Below are 19,711 nucleotides of genomic sequence, written 5' to 3'. Positions count from 1 at the left end.
ACCCCCTCCACCTTTTCTTTACTAAAAAAAAAGTCTACCACTTTTTCTTTATACATATCCAATGCAAAAAGCACTTGGCCAACTTAAACTGTATATCTAATGTTTTGGACCTAAATTCATGTTATAAAGTAGCTTACTGCTTCATGCTAGAAAATAACTAATTATAAAATATTAATTTTCTTATTGCTTCATGCTAGGAAATAACTAATTGTATTTAAATATTGAGTGAAGTACTTTCACAACCAATACTTTATACATACTTTTGGATTTTGTTTTTTTTTTAAATGGCTTGTTAACCCTTGAACTAACCAAAATTTGATAAAGTAACATTTCAAACGTGTTGGATATCCTTTTTATCATATTAGTTTAAATTAATATGCATTTGTAGTTTTTTATGAGTTAATATTTTATGTCAAAAAATTGCGAACATGATATTCATGTAAACAAAAGCTTACATACATAATCTACACATATGTAGTAACCATAATTACAACTGACGCATATAAATGATGTAAACAAAAGTTCCTATACATGTAAATATGTAATCTACGCATTTGTAATGACTGTAATGACAACCGGCATATATAAATGATTTCTTATGTTTGCGTATACCGACCAGCTTTACAGATTTTAATAGACTAAAACAAGATAAAACTTCTATAAAACAAGAAATCACATTTGTCTTCTCATTCTAATACTAACACGTTTTCTAAGATATCAACTCTAAGACTATGTGTAGTCGTAAAGCTTCACATCCAGGGGTTATGCGCCACGTAGCGCCCAGTCAGAGTTATGGTTTTGTACAAAAACAGACTGTAGTCATAACTCTCCACATCCAGGGGTTATGCGCCACGTGGCGCCCAGTCATTATAATTTTATTTGTTTTTTTTAAATAATAATTCATTTAAATAAATTAACATAAAATTAAAAATTACATTAAACTTCCAAATAAAAAATACATTAAACTAAATTAAAAAAAATTACATCAAATTAAAATAAAAAAAACATAAATAATACTAATAAAACTAAAACTCATCAAATTGGCGTCGGGGCGGTAGATTAGTTCGGTTGTGGATTTTGGTTGGCTTGACGGGCATATTGACCGAAACCGAGAATATTTTGGTTGTTGTTTGGAAACATGATGGTAGAAATATTAGTGTAAAAGATATAAATATTTGTGTAAATTGGTAGATTGGAAGGAATGTGTTAAAAAATATATGTTTGGTTTGTTTATATAGTATAAATATAATTAATTTTTTTTTTAAAACTCCAACGGCTCCAAACCAACGGTAACTTTTTTGATCCGCGTGCCATTCTCGCGTTTTAGATACAACGCGCAAAAAAAAAATTCAACATAACGCAGGGGGGGCGGTGTACCCCCCCCCCCCCCGCGTTATAGCCCATAACGTTCGGCACAACGTGCCACTACACCTGGTCTAACTAGCTTAAATAAAATAAACTTATTACTTATAGTTTGAATTAAATAAAAAGAAAATCACAAAAGTAATATTTCAGCTAGACCTTTTGTAAGATTGTCAGTTTAAAGCATGAGTCAACTTGGGTTTTCGTCCCACCGTGTTTTACGTAGAGAATTTTGTTCTTGTGGCGGTACAACGACTGTCAAATGGCAGCTGACGATATGGTTTCCCGGAGAACGTCCAACCCAAACTCTGAAGACAACGTGAGTCCGGTTAAAACAACATAGTCTGTTTAAAGTAAAGCAATATGACTCTTCAAACTTAAAAAATGCGTTAACCTAAATACAAGAAAATCGTCGTTAAAAAACAAAAATAATATTTTTGTTAGATTCTTTTTTAATATATACCAATCTTTTTGCCACGTATATACTTTTATTCTACACTAATATAATACTATAAAAATCAAACAATCATTTATCAAAAAGACAGCAATATCAAACAACATATCATTCCATCTTCCACTTCATTAAACAACACCACAGGCCACAGCTCAAACCATGGGCATATTCTTAGTATTCTTCCCAGAAAAACAACACCAACAACATTACATCCTCAAACGCACCAACTCAAGCCACATATTCACCAAAACCCAATCCACCATCTCCGTTTGCATCCTCTTAATCTTCCTAACGCTGTTACTTTTCACACTCTCTTCTTTCGAACCCAACGACGTCGTTTCATCTCACCGTCGGTTTCTTTCCCAAAATACCCCTAACATTAAACCACCCAATTCTCCAGCCTTACAGGGGTTAGGAACGTTATACGTCCGTGGCACGTCCGTCAAGGACGGACTTGTTATCTGCCACGTCATCTCGTCCGTCACCACGGACGAGCTCAAATTGTTCGTTAGAACGTTCCTCCGTTCTGGGTTACCGTCAAAATCGGATCTTGTGTTCGTTTTCAACTCAATTTCAACGATTGATTCGTTTGATTACGTGATTCGTGAAGAAATTGATACTTTCTTGAAACTTATTATTCAGTATAGAGAGAATCTTGGAAATGGGAGTCAAATTGTTGACTTTTTCTCGGGTTTTGACCCGACCCGGTTTGTAAAACCGGGTCAGGATTCGGATAGAGGAGAACCCATTTGGGGGAAGAGGGTAAAGACTGAGACTAATAATAATAATAATAATTCGAGTTTTGGTGACGTGGCAAGTGAGTTGACTCGGTTGAGTTACGGGTCGGTTGTCGGGTTTGGGATCTGGGAGCTTGACCCAGAGAATTCGTTATCCGGGTTTCTGGACTGGGTCCCGATGGGTTTGAGAAGGTGGGCGTGTTACCCGATGATTTTGGGTCGGGTTAAAAGGAAGTTTAAGCGCGTAATGCTGGTTGACGCTAAAGAGGTTTTATTACTCGGGGACCCACTCGGCCGAATTAAAAGTCATTCGGCCGAGTCGGTTATCTTTTCATCGACAATGGAACAAAAACACGGGCGGAAAGTCAACAAATTGAATAAGTCCCATCGAAAAGTTATCGACCCGACGCTAATACTTGGCAGGGAGCGTGGTGTGCGGCGGTTATCCGCCGCAATGTTGACCGAGATCGTTCGGTCAACAACTCGTCAACACCACAAGCGTAATTCACTCACTGAGTCAGCTCTACTGAGTCAACTCGCTTCAAATGAGTTCTTACAAAAAAGCATAAAGTTTATCACAACTGAGTCAATACCGGATCCGAGTCAACTCAGTAGAGTGGAGTTAGCAAATATGACAGTTGTACGGAGTGGAAATAGTAATTTAGATATTGGTTTAGTAATTATGAAGCATATATGTTCATTTCCAATAGAGTCATCAGTTTACACGGAGTGTTGACCGGTCAACGAGGTACAAGCTTTTAGCATAAAGTACTTTTTTAGTTATTTTTTAATTTATGTTCCTAACTATGATCTTGTACAATGCTGCTTAAGTTACTTGTACATTTACATGTATTTAAGGTTATACATTTTATTTTTTATTTGTTATTTTTTTGCATTTATTTTTGTTGTCATTGATTAAGTAATGATGTTCCACGTTATGGGTTTTGTCAGCGAAAACGACGTCGTTTTATTGCTTAGGTGTTGTGAGACAAAACTTGTTGTTGACAGCAAATGAATACCATGTGTAGATAGATGTACATATAAGTGATAAATCATTAGCTCAACAAAATTTTGTGACATGTTACAAGATTTTATATAACATGGATCCATTTTAAGATTTTTTTTTGCATATTCTTTTTCTTTAAATCAAGTATATATTAATTAAGTAAAGACACTGCTTTTGGTGTCTCGGGTAGGTTGGACGAGTTGGGAACACAAGTATTAGTCAGTTAGTCACTGAAGAAAGGACTCTTGCTTGTGTGTGTTTATGATGGTGAATGCCCCAAGGGTTAGGTCGTTCGGGACAATAGATGCCAACAGATGTGGTTTCACCAGGTTTAATTCGGACTATTGAGGTGCCCGACGATGATTTGGTGTTGGGGGAGGGTAATGTTGGTTACGCCCGAACCTCCCTAATGTTGGGCATGTTAATCAAGATTATATGTACATGTCATAGTGTTTTATATAATTACAATACTTTTTATTATAATTTTATATCATTATGGATGTATGTTTAGATTTTGATTTTTTTTGTATAAATTTGTTTTAACTATTATTAAATAAATAAAGGATAACATGATGACATCATATGTCAATCATGTTGGGCATGTTAATCAAATCATTTAAAGAATTAATTAATTTGTTGATGGAATGTTAATGGTAATCATGAGTCATTAGGGGACCATATATGTTCTTGTTCCATACAAAGTTATACATATGTATATTCTTTACACAAGATAATATTATTATAACATGACGTGTGGATGTGGATTGAGGGGTAACGAAACGAGTAAACAATGGGTTTGGTAAAATTCAACAAGTTTAGAAAAGTTAATTAAACTACTTTGGTAAGGTATTTGTGTTTATATCAAGTTTTCTGAGTAAATACGGTTAGAGTGTTCACGATAAAGTCTCTCTATTCATATAGGGAAAAACGAAGTATAAACAATTAAAACACAACTACATTAAATTCTCTATAATAGAGAAAAAATTTATAAAAAACTAAAACATGTTTATAAATTTACACAAATTATGTTATTTTCATATCTTTCATCCTTTTCAAACTACAATGTAAGAAACTATTGTTTTTAATTTATGTAATTAGCCAAAAGTCACCCATTCTATTAAAAATCATTATATACTCTTTAAATATTTTTTATTGACTTATTTACATTTAAGATGAGTTTTTAAAACTTTCCCCTAGACTTTACGATGGGTAGTCATGAAGTAAACGGTGCCTTAAATAATTTATTTAATTTAAGGTAACTTTTGTCAAAAGAAATTTAGTTACTTATTAAAGTTATAGTTAGGTAATTATGGGTGTTTGGGTGACTATGAATCTATATGGATTTAGGAAAACTAAAATAAAAAAAAAAGGTTATTAAAGAATTTAATACTTATAATTTAAAAGAGTAAATTGCAGTTTTTTTCCCTGTGATTTATCCAAAACTACGGTTTTAGTCTAATAGTTTCAAAGAATATAATATTTAGGTAGTATTAATTAGGATTGCTTATTTGAGTCTCTTTATAACTTATTAACTTTTCAAAAAGTTAATAAGTTACATAAGTTGTTCGGCAAACAAAAAGGACTTATGAATTTTAACTTAACAACAAGACAACATAAGGACATTTTGATAAGTTGAGAAAGTGTAACTTATTAACTTATTCTGTTTGATTTACCTATTACACCCCACAAACTATCAAAACCTATTACACTCATTTTAGAGATCGAAGAGTGTCCTTTTTGATCATTTTGACTTTTCCGACCACAAAAGCTAATCAAAACACTCATTTAAAAACTCATTTAATAAAAATTATAAGTTAATAAGTACTTTTAACAAAAAGTCCCTTTGACTTAAATGAGCAATTCCATACACACCCTTAGTTTATATTTTTATATTTATAAATGATAAGTCAATACCGTAATCGCCGGACTAAATTTAAAAGTGCATGTGCATGGTCTTCTTTTTAATTTTATTTTATTGTTTTAAAGGCTTTCGTTTTATTCTTTTAAGAATGAAAACGTGTTTCTTTATTGTGTTCTTTAATTTTATTTTATTGTGTTCTTTAATTTTCGTATGTAATCCATTATTATTTTATATTAATAATAGTAATAATAATTGTATTTAGAAGTACGTTGGACTAGTGGCCGGCTCGGGCTACCTTTGGCCAATGGGGGCCGCGTACGGAGTACCCGGCGTTACTTAGTTGGTCGTTCAAAAAAAAAAAAAAAGAAGGACGTTGGACGGGCCAAAGTTATGGGATATTGTTAGTACTCTAATGATCCTTTCTCTTCTCTGATTGTATAGGAGGATACTTGGTTTTTGCAGGTTGATTCTTAAAGGGTGAATCGGACTCGGTTCCTATTCTCCTGGTACTACACCTAACCGTATTCCTTATCATTTGTATGAATCTCCTGGTTAGGGAAGGAGCGTTACGAGTGTCACAACAACACTAATGATCTGATAGCTTTGACAACGGTTGAGGAAAAATTCTCGTTTTTTGTACCTGCTTCTCCTCTCATCTACCAACCGACTGGAATTAGTATGCCTTTTCTTTTTTTTCTAAACAAAATTCCTTATTTTTTTTAAGTTTTCAGGCACAATATCTCACTTTTGTTTTATTTTTTTGCAGCAACCGGGACAAGGCCAACTCTCTTATTTCCGGCTATGACACCACGCGTAAGCCTAGATATTCTACTGTAAACTATGTTCATACTTTGGTATTGATTATTGTCGTTTGAAGGCTGCTACGGAGGATGATGTGTGTTTGATGAAAGTGTGAAGAAACGACTAGTTTCTAAGTGTTTCACCATGGTACAAATGAAAAACTTACTGTTTGGCTGCTGCATGTTGCATATGGCTGATATTATGCACCCTTAAGGCTTTTTAGAGTTTTCAGATTTCTGACTTCTTAAAGCTTGTGAAAGTGCATGCATTAGGATTTAACTTAAGTAGCAAAACTCAATTCTACCTTAAAAGTTTTGATTGGTATGAACGACACATTCTTTTCTTCGGAAATTTGTCCATAAGAACCAAGGAGGTTGTAATAACGAAGATCATTGTAAACTCGTTCAAGCATGAGCTTCGCGACCCCTTGTTTGATGAATATTATGATTCACATTTGCTAACAAGTCAATTCAGTTACACGAAAGTATCAACAAAAAGCAAGTGATATTTTAAATTCCAAACTAAATTTAAACAAGCTTAAAATAGAGTTGTAAAAACTGTGGACACCTGTATCTTTTATACTTTAAATTTCATATATGAAACACAGGTGATTCAGCGAACATGTCCTAAACAACCAAATAGTTAAAAAAAAAGATTAAACGGTTATTAATCGATTATCATATATAACAAATTTTCATGTATGCAAGTTTTATTAGTAGAATTTAGAAGCCAAATTTTCAATAACTTGGTAACTTCATAAACTAAAAATATATATAAAACATCAAAGTAAGATAGATTATAACAATTAAATGAGTCTTTATCCATTATAAAAATTAGAATACAACTTGCACTACCTTCTCAATGTCAAAAGACAGCAAATTAACAAAAATTAAACATAAAAATCCAGACTTTATTATGGTCAAATTGATTGAGTGAAACAGCAAAATTATCAATGATTGGTGTTTATGTTTTAATGTTTATTACTTGGTTTGATCAAGAAGTTTGACTTCTAGAAAAGGTCAACCTTCTTCTTGGTCAAATCTTGCTTCCATTTTGGTAACTTATAGAACTCTTCTTTTGTCATCCCAAGCACAGACTCAAATTCTTCAACAGAAAGATAAGCCTGTAAAATAAAAAATCGAAATGAAATCATTATTACGCAAAATTAAGAATGGGCCAATATGGTTTTATCTTTAACTGATCAATACGCCAAGTGGATAAAATAAGTCGACGTCCCGACCTCCGCCCAAAAGTATATTTTAATGCATAAAACCTCCTAAATTATTTTATTAAAATAAGTTGATTATTACTGAACTTATAATGATATTTGCCACCGACCAACATTCCCTGTTGTTAAAGATGTAAACGAGTCAAGCCGCTCGTGAGCTACTCGAACTCGACTCTAAAAATTAACCTCGTTTAATTAGCAGGGGTTTAATAAACGAGTCAGAGACAGTGCTTCAATTATCTAACTCGACTAGGCTCATGAGCCTAGTATTTATATAGCTTTTATTTAATGCTTAATATTATATATTTACGCGATAATTATTATTATATATAAATCTATGACAAAAATAACATGAACAATCTATATTAAATTATATTATATATAAAAGTTATAATGTGTATATATAAATATAAATGTATATAAATGATTAATAAATTATATACGAGCCGAACTCGAGCTTGAAAAAGTACTCACGAACCGAACTCGAGCTTTAGAATTGGAGGTTGAAAAGAGCCAAGCTCAAGCTCGGAATCTATCATAAGTCAAGTGGGCCAAGCTCAGCCCGGTCCCTTTTACCTTTACACCCCTACGAGTCATGTCACTCTAGGAAAAAAGAATGAGCCCTATAAAGAGCCAACCTTTTTTTTGTAAGACAAGTTGATCTCAGTCCTAAACAACTTGGACTAAAAGTGTTGCGGGTCAACCCAACCCGATTTGACTAAACAATTACCTTATTTTATCCGAACCCATTTTAATCCACCTGCTTTGCCATCATAATCAAGTATATAATTTCTATCATTTAAAAAGAAAAAAACTAACCTCTCTCCTCCTGAGGTCAATTCCGGGAACAGTGTCCTCTGACTTCACCCTGACTTGTTCATAGGTGAAAGTGGATTGACTTGACAAAATTCCGTTTTCGTCCTCCTCAATCGCAACCTTCGGTTCTGAATCGTCGTCTTCAGGAATCGGCTCAGACGGTTCTACGGGCTCTTCAGGGGCTTCTTCATGGGCTTCTTCGGGCTTCTCTGTGTATTTTTATAAATATGCATACTTTTAATCTATTATACATGTATATTACTTATTTGATTTTTTATTTAATATTTATCTATCGTAATCTGGAGGTGACGATTTTGACCCGTTTGCCTGTAAACGGACACGGGCCAAAGGGCACTTAAACAGTTAAATCAATAAATTTAACTAAAGAGTTAACGGGTCAAAAGTTATCCGAAAGGTTTTTGTGTGCCAGGCCAGGCCCACGAGACTCAACCCGTTACCTAACTAGTGTTAAAATCATGTTTAATGCATTAGTTATTGATATAAATTTTGTGGGTCGAGCCGGGAAGGCCCGTTACCAAATGGGCTTGTTTTAAATACCAGGCGAGTCGGGAGGAGGGGGGTCATCAGCGTTGGTTTTTTCGGCAGTAAGAACTCCTGATAATGCAGCAACTGCAGCCCGTCTCTGACCACCACCGGTACCTTTTGCTTTGCCCTAAATCAATAACAGAAGTCAGTGAATGCTAAATAGCATATTTTAGTGATTAGATATTACAAAAAAATAATATTATGTATTTCAAATTATCATCTCCCAATATACAAATAATGCTAAGAAAGTTGCAATAAATTAATAAAATAGGTTTGGGCCGAGAGAAAAAAAAGGACAACTTTGAAAATTAAAAAAATTATTACTTTTTTAATTCTTAAATGTGATATTATTTGCATCTTTGAGCATAAAAAATGTTATATATCAGTAAGATGCTATGCTATATTAATCTTAATAAAATATAGAGCAGAAATTTACCGCAGCATTTCCTGCTCCAAACAGTATGGCAGCTTTCTTTTGGAATGAGTTCCCAGGAATCTAATTGCATTGAAAAAATAATAATAAATAAATAAATAATAATCACGGTCTAAATAGCAACTAAAACTGGTTGACGAATGATAGCAGTACTAATAAGTAACAAGTGCACATACTGATGTTTTAGACGCTTCCCATGAGAAATATACTGTGAAGAAGCAAGGTTCATTTCCTTCGTTAACTTTGTATAATGGCACGTATGGGGACAACCCGTCTAGAGATGCAGCAAGTTCTATGTATTTCTGGAATTAAATTTGCAAAGGTTAAGATTAAAAACATTGTGTAATGATTTGTTGCGAATGAACAAGATATTGAGGAACTGTCCATACATAAAATAACGGTTCACCCAAAGGCCAAAGTGTACTTTTTAAGGCATAAAACCTCCTAAACAGGGTTGTAAACGAGCCAAGCCAAGAAAGGTTGGGCTCGATATCGGCTCGTTTATCTCAACAAACCGTAAAAAACTCAAGCCAGCTCCTTTATTTACAAAAAAAATTTAATTTATATTTTCACACATATTGATACATGTAAAAAGAAAAAAAAATATTCTTAACATACACATAATGCGTAATTAATAAAATACAAAAATTTACACTTACGGATTATAATTTGTATTTTTTGTAATATATTAAAATTTGGGCTTCAATCATAAACGAGTCAACGAGCCGAGCTTACCTTGGCTTGGGCTCAGCTTGTTAACAAACCAAACCAAGCTGGCTCTACTCGTCTCGGCTAGTTTCAAAACAAGCTGACTTCGAACGAGCTTTTTGAACAGCCCTACTCCTAAATCATTATCAAAAATTTGATACCTGGCCATACTCAAGAGCATTTTTCTTCTCCTTCGGGTCAACCCCTTGACCAATCCAAACAATGACCTCAGCACGTGTATCTAATATCATCATGTCCTCTGGTAACAAGTCATCTTGATCAAAGTTGTAAACTTCTTCAATCTTTAATAAATAAATAATCATGATTCAGACATTTGTCACACGAATAAATAATTCAAGAAACCAAATGTAATATGCAAACTCTAAACCCACCTCAATTTTTCCTGAAAATCCACAAACCAGCAAAAAAGGTAACAAAAAAAATATTAGTTAAAGGAGTTAAAATTATAAATCCACAAAAGAAAATAGGGGTGTGCCGTGTGCATGGGCCAGTTTGGGTCGGTTTTGGGCTCAAACAGAAAAATTGGTTTTTGGGTTTTTGTAAACCATTCGGTTTCGGTTTTTACAGTTTTAGGTTTTCATAATGTGTTTGGTTCGGTTTCATTTTTTACAAATGGGCTTTAGCATTATAAATTTTGGGCCTGACTTTTTTGTTAATTAATAATTAATTGATTATTACACACTTGAAGTTAGGATATTTGGGCTCCACCATCTATTAATGTCTTATAAATTACTTAAAAATGAGTTTTTTCCTTTCGGTTCAGTTATTTCAATTTTTGGTAGATAACAAAACCAAGATAGGACCAAATTTTTGGACTGGAAAAAAGCCAAAATTAAGAATCTAGCCTGAAACTTTGGGCCTATTTTTTTTGTTAATTAACTAATTGATTATCACACATTTGTAGCTAAAAACTTTTGGGTTCCACGGTTCCACCATCTATTAATTTCATATAAATTACTTAAAACTGTTTTTTTTTCATTTGGTTTGGTTTTGGTTGATAGAAAAGCCAAGACCGAAACTGAAAATTGTTTTTCAAAAACATAAGATCAAACTCTCAGTTCGGTTATTTCGGTTTCATGCACACCCCTAAAAAAATTAAAAACTAGATTTAAAATCAAACCTTTAGAAAGCGAAAATCCAAACAAATGAGGATCTCTATTAGTTTCAAGTGATACTTTAGTACCATTGCAAGCATCTTTCCCTCCAAGTCCAAGCCAAAAAGTTGCACTTTCGGATCCTTCTTTCTGGTATTTAACATGCACACCGGGCTGAAATATACAAAATAAAATATGACATAAAAATTAACCCAAAACTTGTTATGTATCAATGCTTATAATCAAAAACTAAATAAGATTATAAAAAATGCATACTTTCAAAAACTCGGCAATTTTAGCAGCCCAGTGGTGTTGTTCGTAAGCACTTTGGTTTCCTTGCCAGATGTATAAGTGGGACCCGGATTGTATAACGAAGCATTCGTGTGAATTCAACGATGATGCCACCTAAAATACATAAATTATATTTTAGCACAAAATCGTAACATTCGATCAAAAGTTTATAAAATGGTAGGTTCACAAAAAAAAAGTGAAAAAGAAAAACATAATAGCACAACTGATTAAATAATATTGTATACATGTTATAATAAAAAACAGTTATACTTGTTATATTTTGATTCCTATACATGTAAATTTGTACTATTTTTATTATAATTTATAATTAAAAGATTGTTTTTTTTTTCATTTTTTAAAAATTTCAGTCGGCATGGTTTTGGCGGCCGGTTTAGCTCAATTAGAGTGGTTTAAACGGTTTTTGAACACCTATATGTATATATGTGTGTGTGGGGGGGGGGGGGGGGGTAATTGTGAATAAGTTTAATAAATTCCCATCTTTTGAGAAAAAATCATACTAAAATGATTCCAGAAAACAAATTAAGAGTTATATTTACCGGATCTAATTGCATAGTTTTATTATTATGCACTGCAGTTCCTAATATTTGAATAACCGAAGCACTATTTGGACAGTAGGTTTCATCATCTATTCCTTTTTCTGCAATGTAGCTTTTATAACCGGAGCTTAATCCACCCTAATTACAGAAAAACCATTGCATCACTTAGAACTTCATAACAAAAGATAATGTTTTTGATTTATAGTTATATAAATGTGACTTTACATACCTTGAATACCACCATAGGTTGAAAAATAGCAATAAATTGTGGTGGTTCTTTGTCTTGATAGATACGTCCCTATAAAATAGTATCATATGTTAATAACCATTTGGTTGGAGCCAGCAGTTTTTACTCGTTTAGTTATTAATGCATGAGTTAGGTCTACTTTGACTTTAACGAGTCAAACAGGTCAAATAAAAACTAAGCTTAAAAAAATGTCAAACGAGTCGAAATTCAGCCGAAGTGTAATTTTAATACGTAAAAACATCGTTTCGTTCGAGCCAGCAATTTTGATCCGTTTAGTTATTAAAGTGTGAATTAGGCCCATCTTGTCTTCAACGGGTCAAAGTCAAATAGGTCAAACAAAAAATCAGCTTAAAATAAAAATGTCAAAACGGGTCAAAGTTCAGCGAACTTTATTTTAGATACATTAAACCTCTAAAATCGTTGTAATAAAAAAAACGATATTATTAATTAAATAACCAAACAAAATAACTCATGCAATAATATTTGACACAACGATTATTCACGATAACGAATTATATTTTTAGTACCTGAACCGGTCTAGCCTTCAATGAGTTAAACATTGAAGCAGTCAGCTTAGCAGCAGTATTTTGGTCCTCCTGTTAAAACAAAACAAAAATAAAATACAATCATTTAATCTTTCTACTTCATATAACAAAAATACAAAATTTAAATTTACCTCAGTACTGTCTTTTCCGATCCAGTAACATAGATAAAAATCTTCTTTTTTCTCTTTAGAATGGTAACTATAAAGAACAATGTAACAATCTCCGCTGTAGAATTTACCAATGTCCTCATAGGCTACAGGATTTTTAGCGCCCCCGTCGATAGACCATACCTAAACCGAAAATGTTTAAAAATGTAAATAATATATATATAAAAAATAATATATATAGAAATTAGTTAGTGATTATAACTTCAAGTTTTCCATTTGATTCAAGCAAAGGCGGAACGACTTCCTCTACAACAGGAGTGTTTTTCTCTTTTCCTTTTGGCCCGCCACCTTGTTGCTTTAGTAAAGCTACAATATACAAGTACAAAAACGTCAATTTGTGAAATGACAATTTTACCATTATTACTAAATGGTAAACTACGGAAATTACAGAAATCATCCTTTATTTCAAATGTAACTACAAAAAGTTTCCACTAACTGGTGTTAGATTTTCTGTTAACGTTTATAAAATGACAATCATACCCTTATTACTAAAGCACAAAATGTGTTAATATAAAGAGAACTACAGCAAATGCAATGTACTATTCACATGTTAACCATATATACAACATACTTAATTTTTTTATAACAATTTAATGTAATAAAATTGCCAATTTCTTAACAATTTTTTTACACATTTAAATCAACAAATTGCATACTTTAGTAAAAAAGTGTAAGGGTGTTGAATTAAATGGTTTAAAAAAAGTACTTTGCATCAGGCCCGGCCCAAGAGGAGGGCAGGGAGGGCTCAAGCCCAAGGCCCACTCCTCCTAAGGGCCCATAGGTAAAAGACATATAGTTATATATATGAGTGTTTTTTTTGGACCAGGCCCATCACTTCCCATCAATTTACAATTAAAATTAACATTAATAATAAATAATAATAATCGGATTGGTCAATCAAACGCCGCTTCCCCATGTGCTTTTAGTGTGTGAGTTTTTAGGTATCTGTGTTTTTACTATTGATTAATTAATTCTATTAATTGATTAAATTAATTCTATTAATTAGTATACCATTAGTTAATTCATTAGACTTTTTATGTTAATTTATTTTATTTAAGATATTATCCCCTTAAAGCAAAATATTTATTCTTTAGTAAAAAATGTAAAAATAGTAAAATAGAAGAAGAGTTAAGTAAGCCCAACTAGAGAAAAATGTGAATATACATATGTTTTTAGGGTAGCGGGCGATCAATAATGTTTCAAGAAAGACTTAACAGATTGATGATTATTATTATTTAGAACGATGTTTTAGAGATCATGGATCATTTAAAAAATGCTTGGGGAGCACCGGATCATTTTAAGTGTTTTAGTTAGATCATTTTACTAAAATTATTTTTTTTAATTATTATTATTATTATTATTATTATTATTATTATTATTATTATTATTATTATCACATTTGTCTAAAATATATAAGAGTTTTTGACTTTGCATTTTAAGGCCTTTTATTTTTCATGTCCCGGGCCCCAAGTTTTTTTTGTATTATGGGGGACGGCCCTGCTTTGCATACATGATAAACAGTAAACACTATATTGCATTTTTTACAATTAGACATTAACTATATAACAAAAAACAACATATCACGGAAATAAAACAATTTAGGAGGTTGTACGCATTAGTAATTTGGACATATATTAGCTTATTTGACATGTTAACCGGTTCAACCCGTTTAAGATACTACGCAGATCGAATCAACCCATTCATAAGCAGACAAACCGAAATTGTCACTTCTATTTTATTATTACCTGAAACTTTTCCTCTATTTTCAGCCACTTTTCCTCTATTTTCAGCAGAAGGTGCGGTCGTTGACTGCCAAGAGTCGAAGTTTGATTTAAATGTATGTGTCTCGTAACCTTGAATTAGTCGGGTTACAAGTGTAGCTTTTGGCCGATTATTACTCGAGAGAAACTCCTGTAAACGATTAATTGTGAACATATGTAGCTTATAAATAAACAAAAATGTTATAAAAAAATATTTTTTTCCACCTCAGCAGCCTTCGTGGCGGCTTTTCTATCGTCTACTTGTGTTGATCGACCAACCCAAACGAACACCTCATCACCACAATCCATTAGATAGCATTTGTCTTTTTCAAATGTTGATTTTGAATATTCTTCAATTTGATCTGTAACTTGCTCTCCAGCAATGCTGCAAACGGGTTGTTACGATTTTAAATATTGTTATGACAGCTCCTATAGAGGTGTTAAATGGGTCGTGCTCGCAGGTTGGCAAATCCAACCCGATACAAATCCGAACACGACATTAATATTCATGGTTTGACACGAACACGACCAGTTTGACCTGAATATATTTTTTGTCGTAAATTAACTTTAAAGTTGCAATTTTACAAACAGAAGGTACAAATGTATATAAACTTATAAAGTAGTTACATTTTAATTATAAATAGTCATTTCTATTTTAAAATACTGGCATAAAATATCCACCAATTTAACTTCTAACATAAAACACATTTAAAATAACAAAATAGAAATAAATGGGTCAAACCGCGAACCTGCCATGTTGACACGAACACGACCCGGTTGACCAGTTTTATTTTATTTTACTTTTGTTGTTGTAGATTGATACTTTACAGTTACAATTTTACATAAAAAAATACAAATATATATAAAGGAGTTACATTTTAATTATAAAATCTTATGTCAATTTCTATTTTAACTTTTAAATATTGACATAAAACACCGACTAATTTGACACGAACGCGACCCATTTAACTAAATGGGTTCAAAGGTTCCACCCGAACTTGCGACTTTAATGTTAGGTTCAATTCATGCCATAGCTGGTCAAAAATCTTGAACTGAAAAATTTTCTTACCTATAAAGTTTGCCAGGTGTCCTATCGGGAACGACATCATCATCACTCATAACCTTTTTGCCAATAGGAGCAAACCCGCCAAATATAACCCAAAATTCACCCGAATCCCCTTCGGCTTGTAGTTTTCCATCATCTAAAAAGATTAATTAAACAGAACATTTAACTCAAAATAATGAATCTGGGCCTCAATCTTTTAGTTAATTAATAACTAAAGGATTATTATAAATCCGGACTAAAATATATGGGTTACACTATTAAATAAATATCTATAAAGTACTTAACATTCAAAATTAAAATAAAAATCCATAACTTCTGTTCGTTTCTTTCGCTTTTAATTATTTGCAAAACTTACAAAAAACATAAAACCAAACCGTCGGTTTTTGTTTGGGTTCAGTTTTTCGGTTTTGTCGGTTGGATCGGTTTTTTCAGTTTCATCTTACCAACAATTGCAACTTGGCATACTCCTCCATGGTATGTATCCTTCAAAAACTGAACAACCTCCAAAGCTTTAGCTCTTTCTTGAATATTTGAATTTGCTCCATTAAATTGAAATATTTTATCTTTACTGTCCAAAATAAACACATCATCATGATTCAACACCGATCGCGAAAAGGGTACCTAACAAAACACAAAAAAGTTTATATTTTTAATTCTTAAAAACTATATTAAAACATTTTTGGATGCTATTTGGACCTGTTTTAAATGAACAACTCGTTTTCCTTTGCACGTGTATAATCTGGTTACAAATTCTTCTTCTTCGGGTTTCTTAAAACCGGATGCAACACCGCCTTCAAGTGGTATAATACATGGTTTGAAATACGATATAAATTTATCGGATTCGTGATTTTGAAGTTCTCTGTGTTGGACCGCGCGTCCACCAAGAATTGCATCAAGTTCCACTGTCTTTATTGCTGCTACTCCAGCTTCATCCTGATTTGTATCATGAATTAATATATAAAAAGTAATCATAAAAAAATTAACGCTTTAAGTTTATTCTTGAAATAATTTACCTGGCTAGTATCTTTTCCCAACCAGAAATGTATGTCATACGTGTACGCACCTGCATTGGCCCTACCAGAAGTCTGCATATACAAGAACCGTTGACGATAAAATTACATGATTATTTCATTAACATAATATTTATTATACAACACGAAAGAATAGTGTTAAACCACCTGCAAGACAACGTATGAATCGCCTGAGTAGAATCTACCATAATCAGCTTTTGGCAAAGGCACAGGTTTAAAATTCTCAACTCTCCATATTTCAAGCCCTCTATAAAGTGTTAAGAACAAATCCAATACCAAATGCAATGATATATAATATTAACGCAATGACATTAATAACGGGCGGGAAGGGTAAAAAGGTAAAATTGTCCTTGTGCTGACTTTTTTTTTTAAACTTATACCACAAATCGAGCATTTTAGTCTCTTTGATATAAGTATATAATATTGCTATATATTTTTTATATAAAAAATGATATTCTTTTAAAAGGTGTAAGTAACATATTGTGTAATTGTGTCATATAACTAGTCATCTAATTTTTAACGGTGCAAGTATGTGGCAAAAATTTAGACATTGCAGGATAGCAGAATCCGTGTTCGTAAATGTGCACCTATATACATGTACATGTATATGTATACATGTGTGTGTGTGTGCATATAATGATGAATTGAAAGAACATTCTTTAAAGTAAAGGATACGGTCTGGAACCAACTCCCTGGAACGCGGGTTCAAGAGCTTTTGCAGTAGCCATGATTATGTCTTCAAGTTATAACAATACATCAAAATGTTCACACTACAGAGTTTATAAAGGCAAGCATAGGTTAGAACTTAGAACAAACATCATTAAAACTTGTGAACATAATTAAATACAACTTAAATTTTCGGTTTTGTTTGCAGCCTAAACGTTAATTAAAGAGGGTGTTTGGAGTTGTGTGTTTAAAGAAGATGTTACAACTTATTTTAAAGAAGTTAATGGTAAACTATTTAAAAAACCCTTAAACGGGTCATGTTCTTGTTAACTCATTTATTAAACGTGTCGTGCTTGAGTTAACCTATTTTGTACAACGGGTGTGTTTAGGTTAACCTGTTTTGTAAAACCGGACGTGTTTGGTTTAACTTGTTTTGTAAAATGAGTTGTGTTTGCCGACCAAAAACTAAGTTTTTTTTACCTTACGGGTCATGTCATGAATTACCGCCCCTGCCCCTAATTATGGGTACGCATAAGCTATCATTTAAACCAAATCCGGCCAACGTCATACTAAATGACGAAAATACCTTAACAATTAGAAAAACGAAACACCGTGTAAACAAAAACACACAGTCTATAAAACTCTGTTGTCATTTCAAACATTTTAAGGGTATTTTAGGCATTAATCATAACTCACAATGCAATTTATCAACTTTCATTTATATCAAACCGGACCAAAATCATACTAAATGACGAAAATACCCTCAACAATTCAAAAAACGAAACACCATGTAAACAAAAATCGCCTAACTTATGCAAGTCTATGTTTGTCATTCACAACCTTTTAAGGGTATTTTAGGCATTAATCATAACTCACAATGAAATCAAATTAATTAATCAATCAATCACACATCCAAAACACCCACCCCTAAATCACACCTATCTGGTCTCATAATTAATATTAAGAAATAGCATTAAAGCTGTCTCATAATAAAATCAAAACAACAACAACAATATTAATATTAAATTGTTGTAGAATGAATGAATGAATGGCATACCTACTGTTTGATCGTTAGCTCCATAATAATAATAATCCCAAATCTGAAAAGGGTATTTTGGGTCTTGATGGGAATGAATTTAAGAATGATGGTTCAGAAAAATGTTGAAATTGATGGAAAACTTTGAATGGCCCAGCAACGATTTCGTATCGAATTGCCATTCCATTAGTTAATTTGTTCGATTGATTGCCAGATGTTGATCGGTTATTGTTTCCTTCAATCTTGATCTCCAGATTATCAGGGGCTCGTTTCCTATGGTTTGAAGCTAATAAACGAACATGAACACATGTTTCGTTATCGTTATGTTCGTGAACATTTGTTCGTTTATGTTCGTTTATGTGTTAACTGAAAATAATAAAATATTTTTTTGGATAAGTTATCTACTTAAAAGTTTTGTATTTGTTAATTTGTGTTCATTTACATTTGTTCATTTATGTTTGTTTATCTTTGTTCAATTATGTTAAACAAACATAAAAAAGGCAAGTGTTAATTTTCTAAATAAACGAACAAAAACTTAAATATTTGTTCGATTAAATATTCGTGTTTGGTTAAAGTTAAATGAACGTTCACTAACATACCCTTGTTCATGTCCGTTCGATTTGTGTACTTGCTTTCATTATTCACGATGATGAATATATCGGTCTCAATTTCTAGGTTTTGCCGATTTATTTTGTGTTCGTGAACACATTCATTTCCTTAATAAACAAACACAAACATAAAATCTCGTTCGGTAAGTGTTCATGAACCGTTCGTGAATAAATTATTTCCTTAACGAATGAACATGAGCAAGGTCTTTTTCGTGTTCGTACGATTCGTTTATAGCCATACCAATAATAAAAGCGATCTCATATGTCTGTGAATACAAATAGTTCCTGTTTTAAGAAAAACATGAAACCCGGTTGAAATAGCATTCGAACATGAGACTAGGTGGTTTTTTACTTTTTAACTTAAATCTTCATTTTTCCTCTACTATTAATTGAACTGTTTTGGTAGGTTTTGCCGGTCCGGCCAACCAAACCAACTTGGCCGGTTAAATATATTTTTTTTTCAGAACGATGGATTACCAGTTTAGCCCAGAAATATGTCAAGAACAACTAAGCCAAACAATTTCTGTAAAAATTAGCAATTTGTTTTTAGTTATATAAAATAAACTAAATTTCCATTTGATATTGTGTTATCATTTTATTTAGTTGATCTATGGACTGTGAAAAACAAAGTGAGATACATCCATATTAGACAAGTATATTGCTATACTAA

General features: G+C 32.4%; 2 protein-coding genes across 2 annotated transcripts; one reads left to right on the top strand and one right to left on the bottom strand.

Annotated features, from left to right (window-relative positions):
* Positions 1-1,857: 1,857 nt before the first annotated feature.
* LOC143561745 (uncharacterized) lies at positions 1,858-3,431 on the top strand. Its single transcript, XM_077049742.1, has one exon. It carries the CDS (start codon positions 1,976-1,978, stop codon positions 3,287-3,289), a length of 1,314 nt encoding a protein of 437 aa, XP_076905857.1. The 5' UTR covers positions 1,858-1,975; the 3' UTR covers positions 3,290-3,431.
* A 3,737-nt stretch (positions 3,432-7,168) lies between these two features.
* LOC143561744 (villin-3-like) lies at positions 7,169-18,003 on the bottom strand. The gene is made up of 23 exons (XM_077049741.1): positions 17,826-18,003; positions 17,407-17,760; positions 16,879-16,978; positions 16,714-16,785; positions 16,397-16,633; positions 16,144-16,321; positions 15,704-15,836; positions 14,860-15,019; positions 14,620-14,785; positions 13,077-13,180; positions 12,839-12,997; positions 12,690-12,758; positions 12,145-12,213; positions 11,916-12,053; positions 11,344-11,472; positions 11,094-11,241; positions 10,345-10,355; positions 10,114-10,254; positions 9,421-9,546; positions 9,248-9,307; positions 8,824-8,938; positions 8,269-8,474; positions 7,169-7,344 (listed from the first exon to the last, which is right to left on the bottom strand). Exons 2-23 carry the CDS (start codon positions 17,457-17,459, stop codon positions 7,231-7,233), a joined length of 2,688 nt encoding a protein of 895 aa, XP_076905856.1. The 5' UTR covers positions 17,460-17,760; positions 17,826-18,003; the 3' UTR covers positions 7,169-7,230.
* Between the last annotated feature and the right edge of the window lie 1,708 nt (positions 18,004-19,711).

Source organism: Bidens hawaiensis, unplaced genomic scaffold, assembly GCF_021521415.1.
Source record: "Bidens hawaiensis isolate Kalapana, Puna unplaced genomic scaffold, B.hawaiensis_p1.1 tig00020784_1, whole genome shotgun sequence".
NCBI classification, from domain to species: Eukaryota; Viridiplantae; Streptophyta; class Magnoliopsida; order Asterales; family Asteraceae; genus Bidens; species Bidens hawaiensis.
This window is presented reverse-complemented; position numbering and strand designations above follow the sequence as displayed.

Excerpts from the sequence above, each read along its gene's own strand:
- LOC143561744 (XM_077049741.1), bottom strand. The coding sequence starts at position 17,459 with ATGGCTACTGCAAAAGCTCTTGAACCCGCGTTCCAGGGAGTTGGTTCC. Across the intron at positions 13,181-14,619 it reads AAATAGAGGAAAAGTTTCAG|CTTTACTAAAGCAACAAGGT; the intron begins GTAATAATAAAA and ends TGTATATTGTAG. Across the intron at positions 12,998-13,076 it reads AATCAAATGGAAAACTTGAA|GTATGGTCTATCGACGGGGG; the intron begins GTTATAATCACT and ends TTTTCGGTTTAG.
- LOC143561745 (XM_077049742.1), top strand. The coding sequence starts at position 1,976 with ATGGGCATATTCTTAGTATTCTTCCCAGAAAAACAACACCAACAACAT.